This window comes from Gymnogyps californianus, chromosome 9 (assembly GCF_018139145.2).
Source record: "Gymnogyps californianus isolate 813 chromosome 9, ASM1813914v2, whole genome shotgun sequence".
Lineage (NCBI taxonomy): Eukaryota > Metazoa > Chordata > Aves > Accipitriformes > Cathartidae > Gymnogyps > Gymnogyps californianus.
Genome location: NC_059479.1, coordinates 12,511,152 through 12,525,980, shown reverse-complemented (window position 1 = coordinate 12,525,980; position 14,829 = coordinate 12,511,152). Strand labels below are relative to the sequence as shown.

The 14,829-nt window shown below is 49.5% G+C and overlaps 1 protein-coding gene and 1 long non-coding RNA gene across 2 annotated transcripts; both read right to left on the bottom strand.

The window, feature by feature from the left end:
* Positions 1–1,345: 1,345 nt before the first annotated feature.
* On the bottom strand, positions 1,346–9,042 carry LOC127019568 (RNA-binding protein 41-like). The gene is made up of 7 exons (XM_050901682.1): positions 9,014–9,042; positions 7,930–8,046; positions 7,139–7,331; positions 4,654–4,858; positions 2,883–3,259; positions 2,161–2,308; positions 1,346–1,793 (listed from the first exon to the last, which is right to left on the bottom strand). Exons 1-7 carry the CDS (start codon positions 9,019–9,021, stop codon positions 1,636–1,638), a joined length of 1,206 nt encoding a protein of 401 aa, XP_050757639.1. The 5' UTR covers positions 9,022–9,042; the 3' UTR covers positions 1,346–1,635.
* Positions 9,043–9,899: 857 nt separating this feature from the next.
* On the bottom strand, positions 9,900–14,062 carry LOC127019572 (uncharacterized). The gene is made up of 3 exons (XR_007766953.1): positions 14,043–14,062; positions 13,098–13,164; positions 9,900–10,530 (listed from the first exon to the last, which is right to left on the bottom strand). It is a non-coding gene; the product is annotated as an uncharacterized LOC127019572 (long non-coding RNA).
* Positions 14,063–14,829: the final 767 nt, after the last annotated feature.

The window sequence follows — 14,829 nt, the reverse complement described above, 5'->3', positions numbered from 1 at the left end:
CCGCCTGCCGCAGGATGGCAGCCGCTGCGCGGCGCCGCCCTACGGCACGACAGCGGCGCCCACGCGGGCGGGCGGTTGAAAGCGTTAACGCCCCTCCCTCCCCCGCCGGGCACGGCGAGATGGCGGCGCCCAGTACCGTACAAGAAGATGGCGGCACCCGATACTGAGCCGCAGCAGGGGCGAGCCGGCAGCACCGGGGGAACCGCGTGGGGAGGCCCCAGCCTCTCCCCTCAGGGGGTGAAGGTGCCAGAAACCAGAGGCCGGTGGCGGTCCCAGCGCTCAGGCCGGGCTGGCAGGGGTTGTGCCAGCAAACCACAGCCAGGGCAGATGGCTGGCAGCAGCCTCAACCCAAGGTACAGACCTCCAGGGGCACGTGGGTCCGGACAGGCCTGGGCAACTCTCCCAGGGATCAGTTTGAAAACAGCCCCGGGGGTCTACCTCCGCCATGGCCCCGCTCTCCCCCCGGGACAGGGTGGGCAGAGTGTGGTCTCTTTACAGCTCTGGGGCCCAGAACCACCCCACGGTGACACTGGCTCCTCTGGAGCTTGGACAGGGCAAAGCCAGCTGGCACCAGGGCAAAGCTGGTGCTCAGCAACACCATAGCCCCTTTTCTCTTTCAATTTTTCAGTTTGCTCTGAATCAGAATCACCTCCTTGTAGATCCGGTGCAGCCTTGGCCAGATCAGTATTATCTGTGTGTTGTTGCAAGTGCATTTACCAGAAGGACAGTCGTGAGGGGAGTCATGCAGCCTGGAGGAGGAGATGGCAGCAGGGAGAAAAACAACGGCTCTTGGGAACATTCCTCTTCTCCGCATGGCTGTATTTAGGTACGCAGAGGAAGCCTGCAACCTGGCTCTGCTGGGAAAGCCTGAGTTCCCTCAGCCACCATCATCAAGAGCTTGGATGTTGCTCTCCCAGGAGCGCTGGGATACTGTGGGAAGCATCTGACATTAGCTTGCCTTGTTCACAAAAAGCACTAGAACAGGTCAGCAGATAAACCATGGTGTCTGCCACAATGGTACTCCACCAGAGCAACCATCCTCCATGCCACAGGGCTTTATGGGGATCAATAGTGAGGAGCCAAGACATATTTGCAATCATAAAGCACCTGTGTAATTAGGTACCTGTGCAGCCAAAGTGTCTGGAAGAAAAGGGGCAGCCTTTTTTTCTTGTCCTAAAGCAATGTATCTGCTGCCACCAGACCCCGCACCGGTCAGGTACTCCAGCTCCCAGCACAGAGGCCAGGACTGAACTCTGCTCACACAGTCCCGCATCAGCAGAGTGCAGCACACTTGGCTCTAGAAGACATGCGCAGGACAAAGGTGAATAAACACACACTAAGGAAATACCATAATAAATACATTTATTTACATAGTTTCCTCCCTCGTTCCTTGCCACAAAGGGCTGAGAAGGCAGACACACACGTAGAACAGGAGGAAAAAGCCAGTACACCCCAAAAGTGTAAAGACAGTGCCCATCTCTCTCAAGGAAGAGCCTAGTCCCCAGCTCTCTCCCTTTCCCACTTTAACATTTATGGACCTGCATGTTAACTCCCGTAAGTCCTTCACTGTCCTAATTACAACCAAGGAGTTCCCATGGCCCATGCGAATCCACAAGGTTCCCAGTTATCCATCCCTTACTTGGCAGGGGGGTTCTCTCCAGCAGAGGAGCAGGGGATGGCAGAGTCAGCCTCTGGCGAATGCCCCTTGCTTTTCCCAAATTCAATCACCAGCGGCTTCCCCTGCAGATTGTACCCGTTCACCAACAGCATGGCGTCCTGGGCCGACTGAATATCTGCAACAAGAAAGCAAAACGGGCGCAGGTTACACGGCAAGTTCTGGCACAGACACACGTGGTGTTCACACACATGTTCCTGGCTCACGGACCCTCAGCCTGCACTGCAATACAGCGTGGTGCTGGGATCCTCCAGCCAGAGTGACGTGCTGAATATAAATACGGCACGTAACAGACTGCATCCCTTCTGTTTTTATGAATCCTCTTCCAATTCAGGGAAAAGACTACGACGTGATAGGAAGAATAAGGAGTGAACTCCTCTCCTTCTCCTTGGAGAGCAGGCTTGGTGCCAGCCCAGTGCCCTGCAGGAAGATGTGGCACCTTCGTGGGTCAGGGAAGAACTGAGAGGCAGGAGGCAGTGACTCACCAGGGAAGGTGATGAAAGCCTGACCCCTCATCCGGCCGCTCAGGAGGCGGAACTGGATCGGTGGGCTGTCCTCCTTCTGGAACCGAGCAAACAAGGACACTAGGTCCTTCATCGTCACTCGAGGGCTCAGATTCTTCAAATACAGCACCTGTTCCAGAGACAAAGAGGGTCAGCCAGCCTGTGCCACACAGACACCTTTCAACCTGGTCCCAAGTCCATACACCTCAAAGGTATGAATTAGTTCAGCCCCTCTGCCATCCCAGAGTCCTTCCACCCACATGCTAATGGTGGAGTTTGGAAGACAGGTGGGCGTACGGAGAAAGGCAGCTCTGGACTCAAGGCATCATCATGCTTGCCTGTGCCAAGTGCTGATAGCTCCAGTTATTTATAAAATGAAACAAGCTCCAGCTACCAGTTAAGCACAGTTTGAGTAAAATCACAGCTGTCTCAGTCAGGCCCAAACAGGCAGAGCGCATCTTGACTAGTAACCTGCCAGAGCCAGGAAGGGCTGGGGTCTGAAGTACAGCTCTTTGACAGGCCGGGCAACTTCCCCCGAGAGCCAAAGGTCCTCTTCCCTCCCAGAGCGGAGGCTGCTCTCCCTTGGCCAGGAGGATCAACGAAGCACCCTCCAGGCAACAGCAAAGAGGAGCCTTTGCATGCTGAAGCAGCTTCATGGCATGCTAGCAAGGAAGAAGAAAAAATTCTGGTTCATCTCAACGTACCTTGCTGGGCTCCCCAGGATGGTAGGATGAGAACCTGGGTATATTCTGGAGTTCTTCCTCTGAGAGACGGTTCTTGCAGATCTCCTCTTCCGGGACAAACTCTACAGGCTCTTTGATAATCACAGGCCTTGGAGGGGACTGATGGGGCCTTCTTGCAGGAAGGCTGGGACTTCTTGCCTGTTCTGCCTGCTCTTCCTGGTCTGGAAGCAATGACTCCTCAGCCACAGGCCCCTGCGGGGCCAGGGAAGGGCACAAGCATGGGTCACTCTTGATAGGCTGGACTTCTTCAGGCCCCTTCTTGCTCAGCAGCTCTTGATAAACACTCTCCAGATGAACCATGGGGTCCTTTTCATCTGTTACCCTCTTCTGAGTGTCATCTAATCCACAACGGAGAAACATGGTAATGTGACTACCACCAAGAACCTGGAAAACGCACAGACTGCAGGGAGAGACACAGACAGGAGAAACTCTGTTCCGACCCAGCCTCCACGCATCTGCCAACCAGGCCCTGCAGGTTATTTAAAAGAAGAATAGCCCCAGCAGCCAGCAAGTGCTAGTGTCCCAGCTCAGGATGAACCTGCAGAGAGCAGCAGCTCCACCAGTGCTTTGTACAGAGCTCATTTCTTCCAGAGGTGTCTTCACTAGCATATCTGCAGCCACATTTCAGCATATTCTAGTGACTCCTTCAACACACCTTCCTCCTCCTGCATGCATGGCCAGGATGTGCCACACTGCCTTTCTACACCACTATGTGGAATGTAAACTTTTTGCTTCCAGGGACAACATCAGATTAAGCTCCTGGGTTTAAAGAAGGTCCATGGCATGGACTGACCAATGATATCTCCTTTATTTAATGGAACTGAGGACAGAAGTGAGAGGGGCATCTCCCAGCCTACAAGCCTCAACCTTGCTGCCTCTTGGTCTTGCTAAATGCCACAACACTGACACCAAAGGAGGGAGCAGGGGCCAGAGGACGCTGGGTCAGCTGGACATTACAGCTTGAACAGCGTCAACACTGATCAAAGTAGTGTTTTAGGAGCTGGAGTTTAGAAGTTCGTCCTCATCTTCTATTTAATACTGTTTTACATACAAAAATCAATCTGGGCTGGAGCTTCATGCCCACATGTTCTCCAGCTAAAGCAGACTGGAACAGTTTTTGCCATCTCTGGACAACACTTCACTCTCCATCCAGAAAAGTCACATTAAGCCAGAGGCTTGGGGACAACACTGCTGGGGCGAGAACTGCTGTCATCCTGTGGACACAGTACTGGGAATCAGCAACTGGGCTCCAATGCCACCTCGGCTACTGGGAGAAGCCTGTAACAAGTCACTCCTCTTCTTTCCTGCTCTGTGCCTTTGCTTCCCTCCCACCCTTGTTAAGAGTGCAGTTAAATCAGAGAAGGGACAATCTCTAGCCCCACACAGGCACCTGGTGTCACTCAGTGCAGCTCAGTGGGGGCCTCTGGGCTCTACCAAAGCATAACCGCGCCTGCTGTTCCACATACCAAGCTGGGCTCTGCAGTACATGCAGCACGTCAACGAGATCCATGCTCTCCAAACAGAGATGGACTTTATAAGCCTCTATATTAAACCCTTCAGAGAGCCCACTCTCTGTCTGCTCATGTAAGAGAGGAAAATATCTCTTCCCACACAGTGCCAAAACAGAACCATGTCTTCATGGACAGAAAGCCAGACAGAAATGTGTTGGACTCCCACACACCCCAGCTCTCCATGCTAGAGCAAAGGCAGGAACAGCCTTGAGCCCACAAACCTTCGTGGTAGAGCACCCGGAGGAAGGAGTGGCGGTCTGTTCCCTGAAAGAGGGCATTTTCAATCTCCATCTCCCGCCGGCTCAGCTGCTTGCTGCCAGCAAACCTCTGGGGCAGAGCAAGTATGCGCTGACGCTCTTCCATCTTCTCCTGGATGGCATGGAGTCGGTCCTGTGTGGCCTCTGGGGCTGCTCCCAGCCCAGAGCCCTGGAAGACAGGCACAGCTTTGCTCAGATACGGCACATGCCTCCTTTTCAGAGACTCGGCCAGCAGTCAAACTTCACGTCCTCCGGCCCTGGAGTGGGTGCAACTAGGAACCATCCCCAAAGAGCAGGTCACCAAGAGGTCCTGTTACTGCAAGGGTAGGACAGAAATACAACCACTCAAGCAAGTCTCAGTTCTTGAGAGAAGTGGAGAAACAGTCCCTTTCTCCTGACCTTTCTGTGCTGCTTTCCTTTCCCTGGCCTCACTGTCTGATGGTACCTGTGTCCCTCTGTTCCAGCAGTCCCTGCCTCTGCGAGCTATAGCCATTTTCTAAGGCCACCTACAGTAACTGCACAAACCCCCTTTGGCATTTCTTTTGCCATGCCTATAGCATCCCTGAGCTCATGTCTCCACCAAGCTTTTGGTCTATGACCCTGGCATCACTGAGAGAACCTTATTTGCTAAAAAATGGACACCAAGCTGCTGTTTGGCACCCGAGGGTACGTTTATGCTGAGGATTAAACCCCTGACCAGCTTCACATGAGCCAGCTCCCAGAAACCACCCAGCTACTGCAGCACAGACCTTATAGCTAACTTGGCTATGAGCGAGCATTCCTGTATAAATAAGCCTCACTGCACAGGGCCAGGGCACTAAGATTCACCAGACTCGTGCTGCCAAAGCAGAGACACATACCCCAACTTCTGGAGAGGCATTTCTGTTCCACCATCCACCCCTATCAGAATCCAGAGAATACACTTTTATGGGGCTGTAGGTGGATATTCTTTTCTCAGATTCAGTTCGAGAATTGCTGTGGCAGATCCTTCTGCTTCAGGCAAGAAACGAGGCTTTCTCCCTGCACTGACCACAATCTAACAAAGACTTTCCTATGGGTACCTCTCCCTTCCCACCTGACTGCATGGGCCCACATCTGCATGGCTTCCATTCACCATTTCACAGCTTCCCTGGGACACAAAAGGCTGTTTATATGGAAAAGCAATTCCGGGAAATCACTTGTAGTACTTTGTTTTCAAAAAAGCTGCAACTTAGCAGCTGAAAATAACAGAAGCCTGCACTCAGTACTTTGCCAAGAGCTCCACAGGCAATCTGAAGTCCTCTCTGTCTCAGCTGATTCCTCCTTGGTGGAATCTTTCACTTGGGGCCTCCACATACAAAGCTGCACATCGCTACCTGACTTGGGCTTTCTCTCTAAATATTATTCTCTTCTCGTGAGCTGTAGAAGATGTACCCTAACATCACTGGTTCTTTCTGCCAGAGTAGAGTTTTCCATGCTAATCTTTATTTCTAAACATCCCAGAACTGATTTCATACCAAATAAAACAGCTGGTACTGGTGACATTAATTTTCATTCTTAAATTAACACCACCCCTCTCTAAACCAAGCTTTAATGCAGGCCACACCAGGGCTGGGTTTGCATTTAAACACCAAAGCAAGTAATGACTTCAGCTGAAGAGAGGCAAACCCATGATTACTGCAGACAGCTTCCTCCTGCACACAGCTATCGCTCAGGAAGAGGAGGAGAGACAGAGGGAAGCCAAGGGTCAGCCCAAGTCCTGTTTTGCACCTTCTGGTTTACCAAATTAAAGCAGGACACTCCAGTGCACCTGACACAGGACAACCCCGAAAGCCCCTTATCTCTGGAACATGAAAAAAACTGGTGAAGGTAGGGGAAGAGGAGAAACCTGCTTTGGCACTGCTCTGCTGCAAACTGCACCCAAAGAGGAGCACGTCATTGCAATCACACACTTGGCATAACAGCTCTGCACTGCTATTTTTATGTGGCTGTTTCAAGTCTCTTGAAGCATCTGCAAGCTCCTGAGGAGAACATAGAAAACCCTCCCTACAGACAGCTACCCCAAGCCAGCCATGGGATCTAGGCACATGTCAGAATACGAAAAAGGAGGAGGCTGAGGCGCTCTGAAATGTTTCCTCTTTTTTCTCCTCCAGCCTTTAAATCCTTCTTACACGGGTATAAACAGGTGAAATGACTTGCTTGAGACCATCAAGGCAGAAATATAGTCAGGTCCCGCTGTGTTCCAAAAGACCAACTGTTCTCTCCACCATAGCTTTTAGCACAGACCATTCCACCAAAGAAAACAGGCCAGAAGAAATGGGGGATCATGCTGGCCTAAAGGCAAGAGATACGTGGAGCGACCATTCTTTACCAGAGGACTTACAAAGGACTTGAATTCTCTAACAGGGTGCCACAGGCCATGGGGTTAGAGGGACCTGACCACGTTCACATGAGAGCAGAGCATGCCTACCTTCCCTGTTGAAGCCCGGTTCTTCCAGAGCAGGATCTCCGAGTCAGAGAGCCCCAGTTCCCGGAGGGAGGCAGTTTCTTTGTTGCTCTCCTGCAGGGCCTGGAACTGCAACAAGGTCAAAGCCCCTGCAGCCTCTTCCCCAAAAGGCTTGTAAAAAGCTGCAGGTGCAAAGCATCTCCGCTTTGACTTGCACCTGTAACCCAAAACAACAGAAGAGCAGAAACAACTTAGCACTGAGGAACTAGGGGAATAGGAAGGGGCTGGCCTCTCCCCCCAACCACACTTGGTCCTGCTGCACCTAGGCAGAGATGCCGTGTTTCCAAAACACAATTGAGCCGCGCTCTCCCAACCCTTTTCCAAGCCCATGAGATCCTGCAGGACAGGAAGCTGCCCCAACATGGGCAGGAGGCACCTCATGACACTGTAACACCAAACACCCTGCAGCTGCAAACGCAGGCCAGCCTGGTGGGGATGAGCTCTTCAGCCTAGAAACTCACCCCTGCATCTGGCCCAGGCAAATCAGTTATTTTCACCTAATGGGTGAAAAATAAGTTACCGCCAGCATTTGCTCCAGGAGACAAGAAGCACTTATCTCCTGCTGAGGTGTCCGGGCAGGAGACGCAGCAAAGGAGGAAGGGTTTGCGCAGCTGTTTTGGCAGACAACAGCCTGCACCAAACATCTCCCTGAGGAGGAGGCCCTGGTGTGGAGACACTGCTGCTGCCTCTAACATGGCCAGACTCTGCTCACCAGCCCCCTCGGCAGCTCCCCCAGGGGCCAGATCAGGACTTACTGCTCGATGGAGACAGTGGTATCGAGCTGGTGGTGAAGGAGGCTCTTCAGCTGCCTCTCTCCTTCCGTCTCCAAGTCTTCCAGGAGGAGCTCGTCGCTGGACAAGCTGCTGTTGACCCTGGGGCACACAAGCACAGCATGGAGGTGGTCAGTAAGGCAACGAGGAAAACACTGCTCAAAATGCACCACCGCTACAGCCTTTCCACCTCCTTGACTGTTTTTACGGGATTTAAAGCACAACAAGGAAACAAAACTACTTGACCAAAGCTCCCACTAATGTTAACTAGAAAAGCCAACAGATTTGGGACTACTTTGAGAACATTAAAAATACCCTAAGCAGCCTTTTTTTAAAAAAAAAAAAAAAAAATCACATGCAATCTCATTTTTATTGCTGGAAAGTTGTTTTGTATCAGTAGCTAAACAGACATTGCTAGTTTCAAATGAGTCAAGAAAGAAGGAAAACTGTGAAGGGGTGAAGAGAAACAGTGAATTTGAGCAGCACTCTATGGAAAGCTCCCTTTTCCCTTCCTGGGGTCACCTGCTTCCCCGCAGACAGACACTGCATCCATCGTCACCCCACATTTTCGTGTGGCAGCGGGGGCCCTGCTGACCCCTCTTTTGGAGACGGTGCTCCAACACCATGGGCTTCTGCCGAGCCGTTGGGTGCCACAGAACCAGGCCATTAGCACCAGCTCGGCTCAGCCGTTCCGTGGGCTGGGAGGGGAAGCCCACTCCTGTCCCGGGAAGCTGTTTTGGGCTGACTCTGCACCGGCAAGGGGTGGGCACAGGGCCTAGTTTCAGGTGAAAGCTTTCGCTGCCACTTTTGGGACCACGGCAGCTCCAGGAGGGCTTGACACCCCCGGCGAACCCCCCGAAAAGCAGTTTTCCAAGGCATCGCCGTCTCCACAGGAACGTCGTGCCCGGTGAGGCGCCGGATGAATCCCCGGGCCGTGCTGTCACCCGGAGCAAAGCCTGACACGAGCTCCACACTGGCTGCATTGCACCACGAGGAAACCTCGCCCGGAGCCAGCGGAGATGGGCCCGGGCCCGCTCCCAGCCCCGCACCCCGAGCCCGCCCCGCTCACCTCCGCATGGCCGCGGTCCTCCAGCCTTCGCCGCCGCCCGCGACTCCAACCCCCAGCAGCGCCCGCGAGCGCCGCCCGGCCGCGGCGCAGGGGCCGCTGGGAGGCGTAGTGCGGAAGGGCCGAGCGGGCGCGGCACCGCGCCATCGCCAGGGCCTGCTCCGGGGGAAAACCGCCGCCGAGCACTGGGGTTGCCTGACAGTTCCATCTTCCAGTTCACTGCAAGCCCCCAAGTTAAAATTCAGTTACTCCTAGCAGTCGTTGAGGCAGGTAAATGGCTCCGCTCCCAGATGAAAACCCATAGTGAAGTGGCTGGAGCCCTCTGCAAGGGTTCCCCACATGTCCCTCAACAACAGTCTCCTCTATAGCATCCATGAGACTCCCCTCCCTCTCCTTTAAAAACAATTAAATCTGCACACAGGGAAAAAAAGTTAACGAGCAACTCAAGTTTTAACTCACATTAAGGTCAGTAAACTACTCTTCCCTTTTTTCCAGGGGACAATATATAAGACAAGGCAGATGGGGTGCAGGCAGATGATGGTAAACGTAAAGCCCGTTACGCATCACTTGCGCCTCTTCAGCATGTTGTACAACAGAAGCATAAAGTGCAACGGAGAATTGAGTATGAGGGCAGTTCTGCTAAGTATGTGACCGTTCACTTCCCTCTATTAGTAAAGATACATTGGAATGTGCATTACAATCACACTTTATCAAAAAGCAGTGATATGACTCTGTCTCTTAAAAAGTCTTCGCAGCAGACTTGTTGACCATCGTCTTTCCCGCACCCTTGCAACCGAACAAGCTACACTACACCAAATCACCACACAAGTACCATTTTTCTACTGGCACATCTAATAATTTTTAATTGCGTAGAAATCCCGCTTACAGGTACCTGCACAAAAGCACTTTATTGCCAAAAGTACAGAAAACAAGGCCCGCTTTCAGAAGTGGAAGCATACCTAATTTAAACACAAACTCCAGCTAGCGGCATGAGGAATTGGAGTCTCTCAGACTGCTGCAGCTCCTTCTGAGGACAGCTCTTCATTAAACCACCTCTGTAAGGACCTGAATAAAAGCTTCTGAAGTCCCAACTGAACATAGTCAAGTCACATTTAAGTACTGGAGAGCTCAGCCGCGGAGTCACATACTGCTTAAATCCCTCAAGGGCAGCATTTGTGTATCTCACCAGTCTGCATGCAGTCATAAAGAACAGAGACGAAGAGCACGTACTTTCAGCACAAACTTCACGCAGTCGCTCAGACTGGAGCGGGTGAATGCCAGTCAGACACTGCAAAGACTGGCTTTGGAACAAACAACAAATTTTATTGCAAGAAAAGAAACAAACCCAGATCATAAGCTGAGACCTAGGTCCCCAACCACCTCTGTTTTCTTGGAGATTTTAGGTTAACCCTTCAAACTTTGAGTCATTCAATCAAACGTGATCCGAAAACTGCGCTCTTGCTCCTTGCGGCGGCTCTCACAAACCTTTGTCACCTCTTCTACCTTTCTCTGCAACACGGCTGTGGGAGAAACAAGTGATTAATCTCACAATCACCCTAGAACACAACCCTGCACAGTTCAGCCTGCAGAAGGAGAAAGAAAAACATTTTGACGGTCACTCAGATTTGACAGTGCACAAAGAAGGAGGAAAAACCCAACACAAAGCACTGCTAACCCTCCAAGGCAAAGAAGATTGTCTAAAAAGTATTCTGAGGCATTCGGGGACTGGCAGGCAGAAACGGAAAGAGCGCTGGGACGTGTTGTTGACGCTTTTTGCCATGCCACTTTGTTGTAGTTTCAGGGCACTGCATCAGAGAGCAGAGCAAACCCCCCCTGACAGGAACGGCAAGCCGGTCTGCAGCTTGAGGAAAAGCAACTGCTGTATAAACCAGTTTCCCCTACCCACCTCCTGCTAAACTCGCTTTGAATTACGCAAATTACAGGTGAACCGCACAATCCGTTAGAAGTATATACGTATTTTCTTGCAGGATATCACACAGCCATAGCAAGCTTCTAACTGCAGACACAGAAAAGACAGTGCAATCGCACAGAACAGCTGCAGAGGACTTGCAGCCACACCACAGATCATCTGTTATTTGCAGATCACCGATTTGGAAATACGTAAGCCACTGATTGATCATCAACTTTAAATGCAGCAGGCATCGCAATATACAAAATATCTTGGCACAAGCTAAAGCAATCTCTAATTTCATTCCATGAAAGCTTATCAGAAGCTATTCAACAGGGCTACGGCTGTTCAACAGGGCTGAGCTATTCAACAGGGCTATGTCAGCCTGTGGCTTGGAGGCAGATATTCCACGTTAGGTTTTATTTTGTCCAGCACGCCAAACCCAGAATCTTCCAGTAACATAGGAAGCAACGCATTTCAGTTTGCCACTTCCCAAAAATTCGCCATGCAAAAATGATTATGGCATAAAATGGCAGCCTGCTTCACTGTCTCACAGATCTCTTCTCGCTCAACTCGGAATTCAGTTGTAACTACAAAAGCAAAGACCTCCTGGTTCTCTCAGGAAGAGGCAGAAAGTCAGAACAAGGCTTTGTCCAAACACTCCTTTCACTTGTGGAAGCAGCACCACCCTGCGTCCGTGTTCAGCAAGTCCATTAGTTGTGCAGTGCAGGTTAACAGTAATTTGAATAAAGTGCCACAGTTGCACATAATTGCTGAACAAGTCAGACAAGTTAACAGCCACTGTGTATGAGTATGCCTAGAAAAGATCCCTGGCTGTTGTGAAACAGTCCTGGAGGTGTTCCACAGGAACCAAAACTGATAACGTTACCTACAGCGCAGATGTCCTAGTTCTGGTTTGTGGGTTGTTTTAATATTTATTTCATACAAAAAGAAGGTTAAGGAATGTGTCCTTCCCAGGCCTGCTCAATTTACTAATGGCAAGGGCTACTTGAAGGCTTACTTCAAAATTGCATCGTTTTTCCACCGTACCGTTTAAGTGCACACAGTAACAGGAATTCTTCTCCTTGCTAAGAACCCCACAGAACAGACACACACATTAACCTTTTTTAAAAACTGCGGTTTCTTAGGCTTATTGCTTCCTTCTTGTTTGAAGGTGAACTGAAGATGAACTCTTTCTTTAGATGTGCAGTTCCCAGCAAAGAGAATGAATCGTTATGAACTGATAAGACAATTTCTTCGGTACTGAATGACAGAGTCACTCTCTGCAAAGAGACCCAAAAATGCGTCTCCTTTCTAGGAAAATTTAAAGGAAACAGGTTGCTATTTTCTCACACATTCTGTAAAGTCAGAATTCTGATGCCACAGGAGCTGCACCAGATTTCCCGATAAAGGCATGTTTGGAATGCAGAAGTTAGCATGTATGTTCTGGAAGAAAAAGCCAAATTAAATCCTGACCTGAGCCAATAATACTATTTAAACATGGATAGTAGTATGCCTGCTTTCACCTGAGAAGTACACCAGGTGCGAGCACTTTCACAGTGCTGCAGCCAGACAGTGCAATTTGGTGCTGGTGAGAGGAGCGCTGCTTTATTCTGCCATGCCCCCATGTGGCTGCTAACACCAGTTAAAATCAAAACCGCGTCGAATTCTTGAATCCCTCACAAGGAGGCACTCCCTGTGAGGAAAGTTCCTTTCTTCTGTTTGTTTTCAGTATGGCACCATGGTATACCACTTAAGGGTGAATCCAAGACAAGAAACAACAGTAACTACACTATCAAGGAGGATGGTAACATTAAACACACACACACCCCTCCTCACCAATTTTCCTATTCCAAAGGGAAAACCCCACAACATTTTAGAAGTTGAAATATTAACCTTAGTTTGACAGAACAAAGCATAAGTTTTCAAGTCTTCTGGTTCGCACAGACACATTTCAAGCAGTGCTTTTTTGTGAAACATTAGCAGTTGCCAGGAATTACTTCTCAGCAGAGGCCTTTAATGCACATCAGGAGAATTCAAGCACAGAAGGGACTGTGTCATTGAAGGTGAGGAGGCGAAGATCCTCAGGGATCTTCAGGAATTCATTTATGCTCAAGAAACACTTGCACACATGCTACATGCTTTCTATTTACCAAAAAGCTGCAAGACGACTCTCACCTGAGTTCTGCTCAATCCACTGCAATGAATCCATGTGCGCATTCAAAATTTTACAGATCTGCTGAAGCTGAGCAGAAAGAGAAGGTGCAAGTCATATGTTATGGTACAGAAAAACAAAGAGCACTAAAAGGCAGCCTGCTTGTCCCTGCCTTTGGAACACGATGCGACCAAATTTCTCATATGTACAGCTCCACTAACTTAGCAGCCACTTTCCAGGCACATCTGTGCAGCAACTGTGTTGCTTTGCTTCCCTTTACCATCAAGAAAACAGACTCGTTTAGAGTATACGCCTGTGGCTTAGGCTTATTCCAATTCAGACCTAGGAACCACCACAACATTAATCACCTTAAGCTTGAGGTGGCAAAAGTAAAAGGGAATGGGAAAAAACTCACTCTGCAATACTGAAGGGAAATTTTTACTGGGAAAAAACCTTCTCAGTAAACCCACAAGGAGTATCGAGATCAATTTAATACTTATCACAAAGAGACGGTAATTCAGGTCTTGTTTCATGAGGATACAAAAGTAGTATAAGGAAAAAACTATCAGCAGCTACGGAGGCATTCTGAACAAAATTTAGATGTGCCACAAGAAAGATGCAAGCAGTGGAGCAGGTAGCTGGATCAACATTAAGAAATGCCTCTGAAACAAGTTGTAATCTAGGCAAAAAATTAGGCAACAAGCAAATAACCAGAGTTCATACCAGAATGAGATACTTTTGAAAACTATTAACAGAACTGCAGAGTAAATACGTGAGTCAGGCTGGCTTGTGCTGTGTTATAATGCAAGTTTTACCAGAAGAGAACCAACCCAAGACTAAACAAAATACCCTTCCAAGGTTGAAACTACAAGCAGCAGAGTATCCACGAGTGGACAAATTAAGAGTTAGAACTGTTTAAATATCCTTTGTCTCCTACCAACATACAAAAAAATAAAGCTGGGACTTACCGGGTCACTCGTGTCTGCTGGCCTCCTGATGTATTCAAGTGCTCAATGATGTCCTTCAGATCTTGCGCCATATGCTTCAACTGAGCATCTATGTTTTCAGCCAGTTTATAGCTGCAAAACACATGGGAACCAAGGTCAGAATATTTAAAGTGAACTTCAGAAGACCTGCTCCAGTCACACCAACTTCAGGCAATCAGAATTAGCTTCCACGCCTTTCAGCCAAGGCTGGCAGATACGTGGGAACAGCACCATGAGAGGCATTCTATCACACAGATGAAGTAACTCCTAACCTCTTTCTCTCTCGATAGATACATGGAGACACACAAGCAATAGTGTGGAGGGCTTTCCTGGAAGGTTTTGTCAGAACTGAAGGAACCAGCTAGTCCAGGTTCTTCAAGATTCCCATCTCCTGAACCAGACAAACACTTCTTTTAATTACCCTGCTACAATTCAACACTTAAGGCTTACAAGGATGCCCGAGCCACACACAGTGCATTCTGCTCATCACTTCTATCACTAAATAACCATTACATTCAGAGATTATGCCAAAATTAGTAGCCTTTTCCCAGACAGCTGATTAGACCAACATCCAAAGAGCTTTTCATGCTCATCAAGGGCTTCCAGTTGCAAAGCCCTGTTTCTAATGCATAAAATCTAAGTTGCCATGCAGAAACAGGATTACATATTGAAAAAGGCCATTGATAGTTCAGTACTGTCATGCATCCCAAGTCTACTTTTGCTGCTGATATCACCACATTAGCCTGCTCATTACATGTTCCAAGCAGAT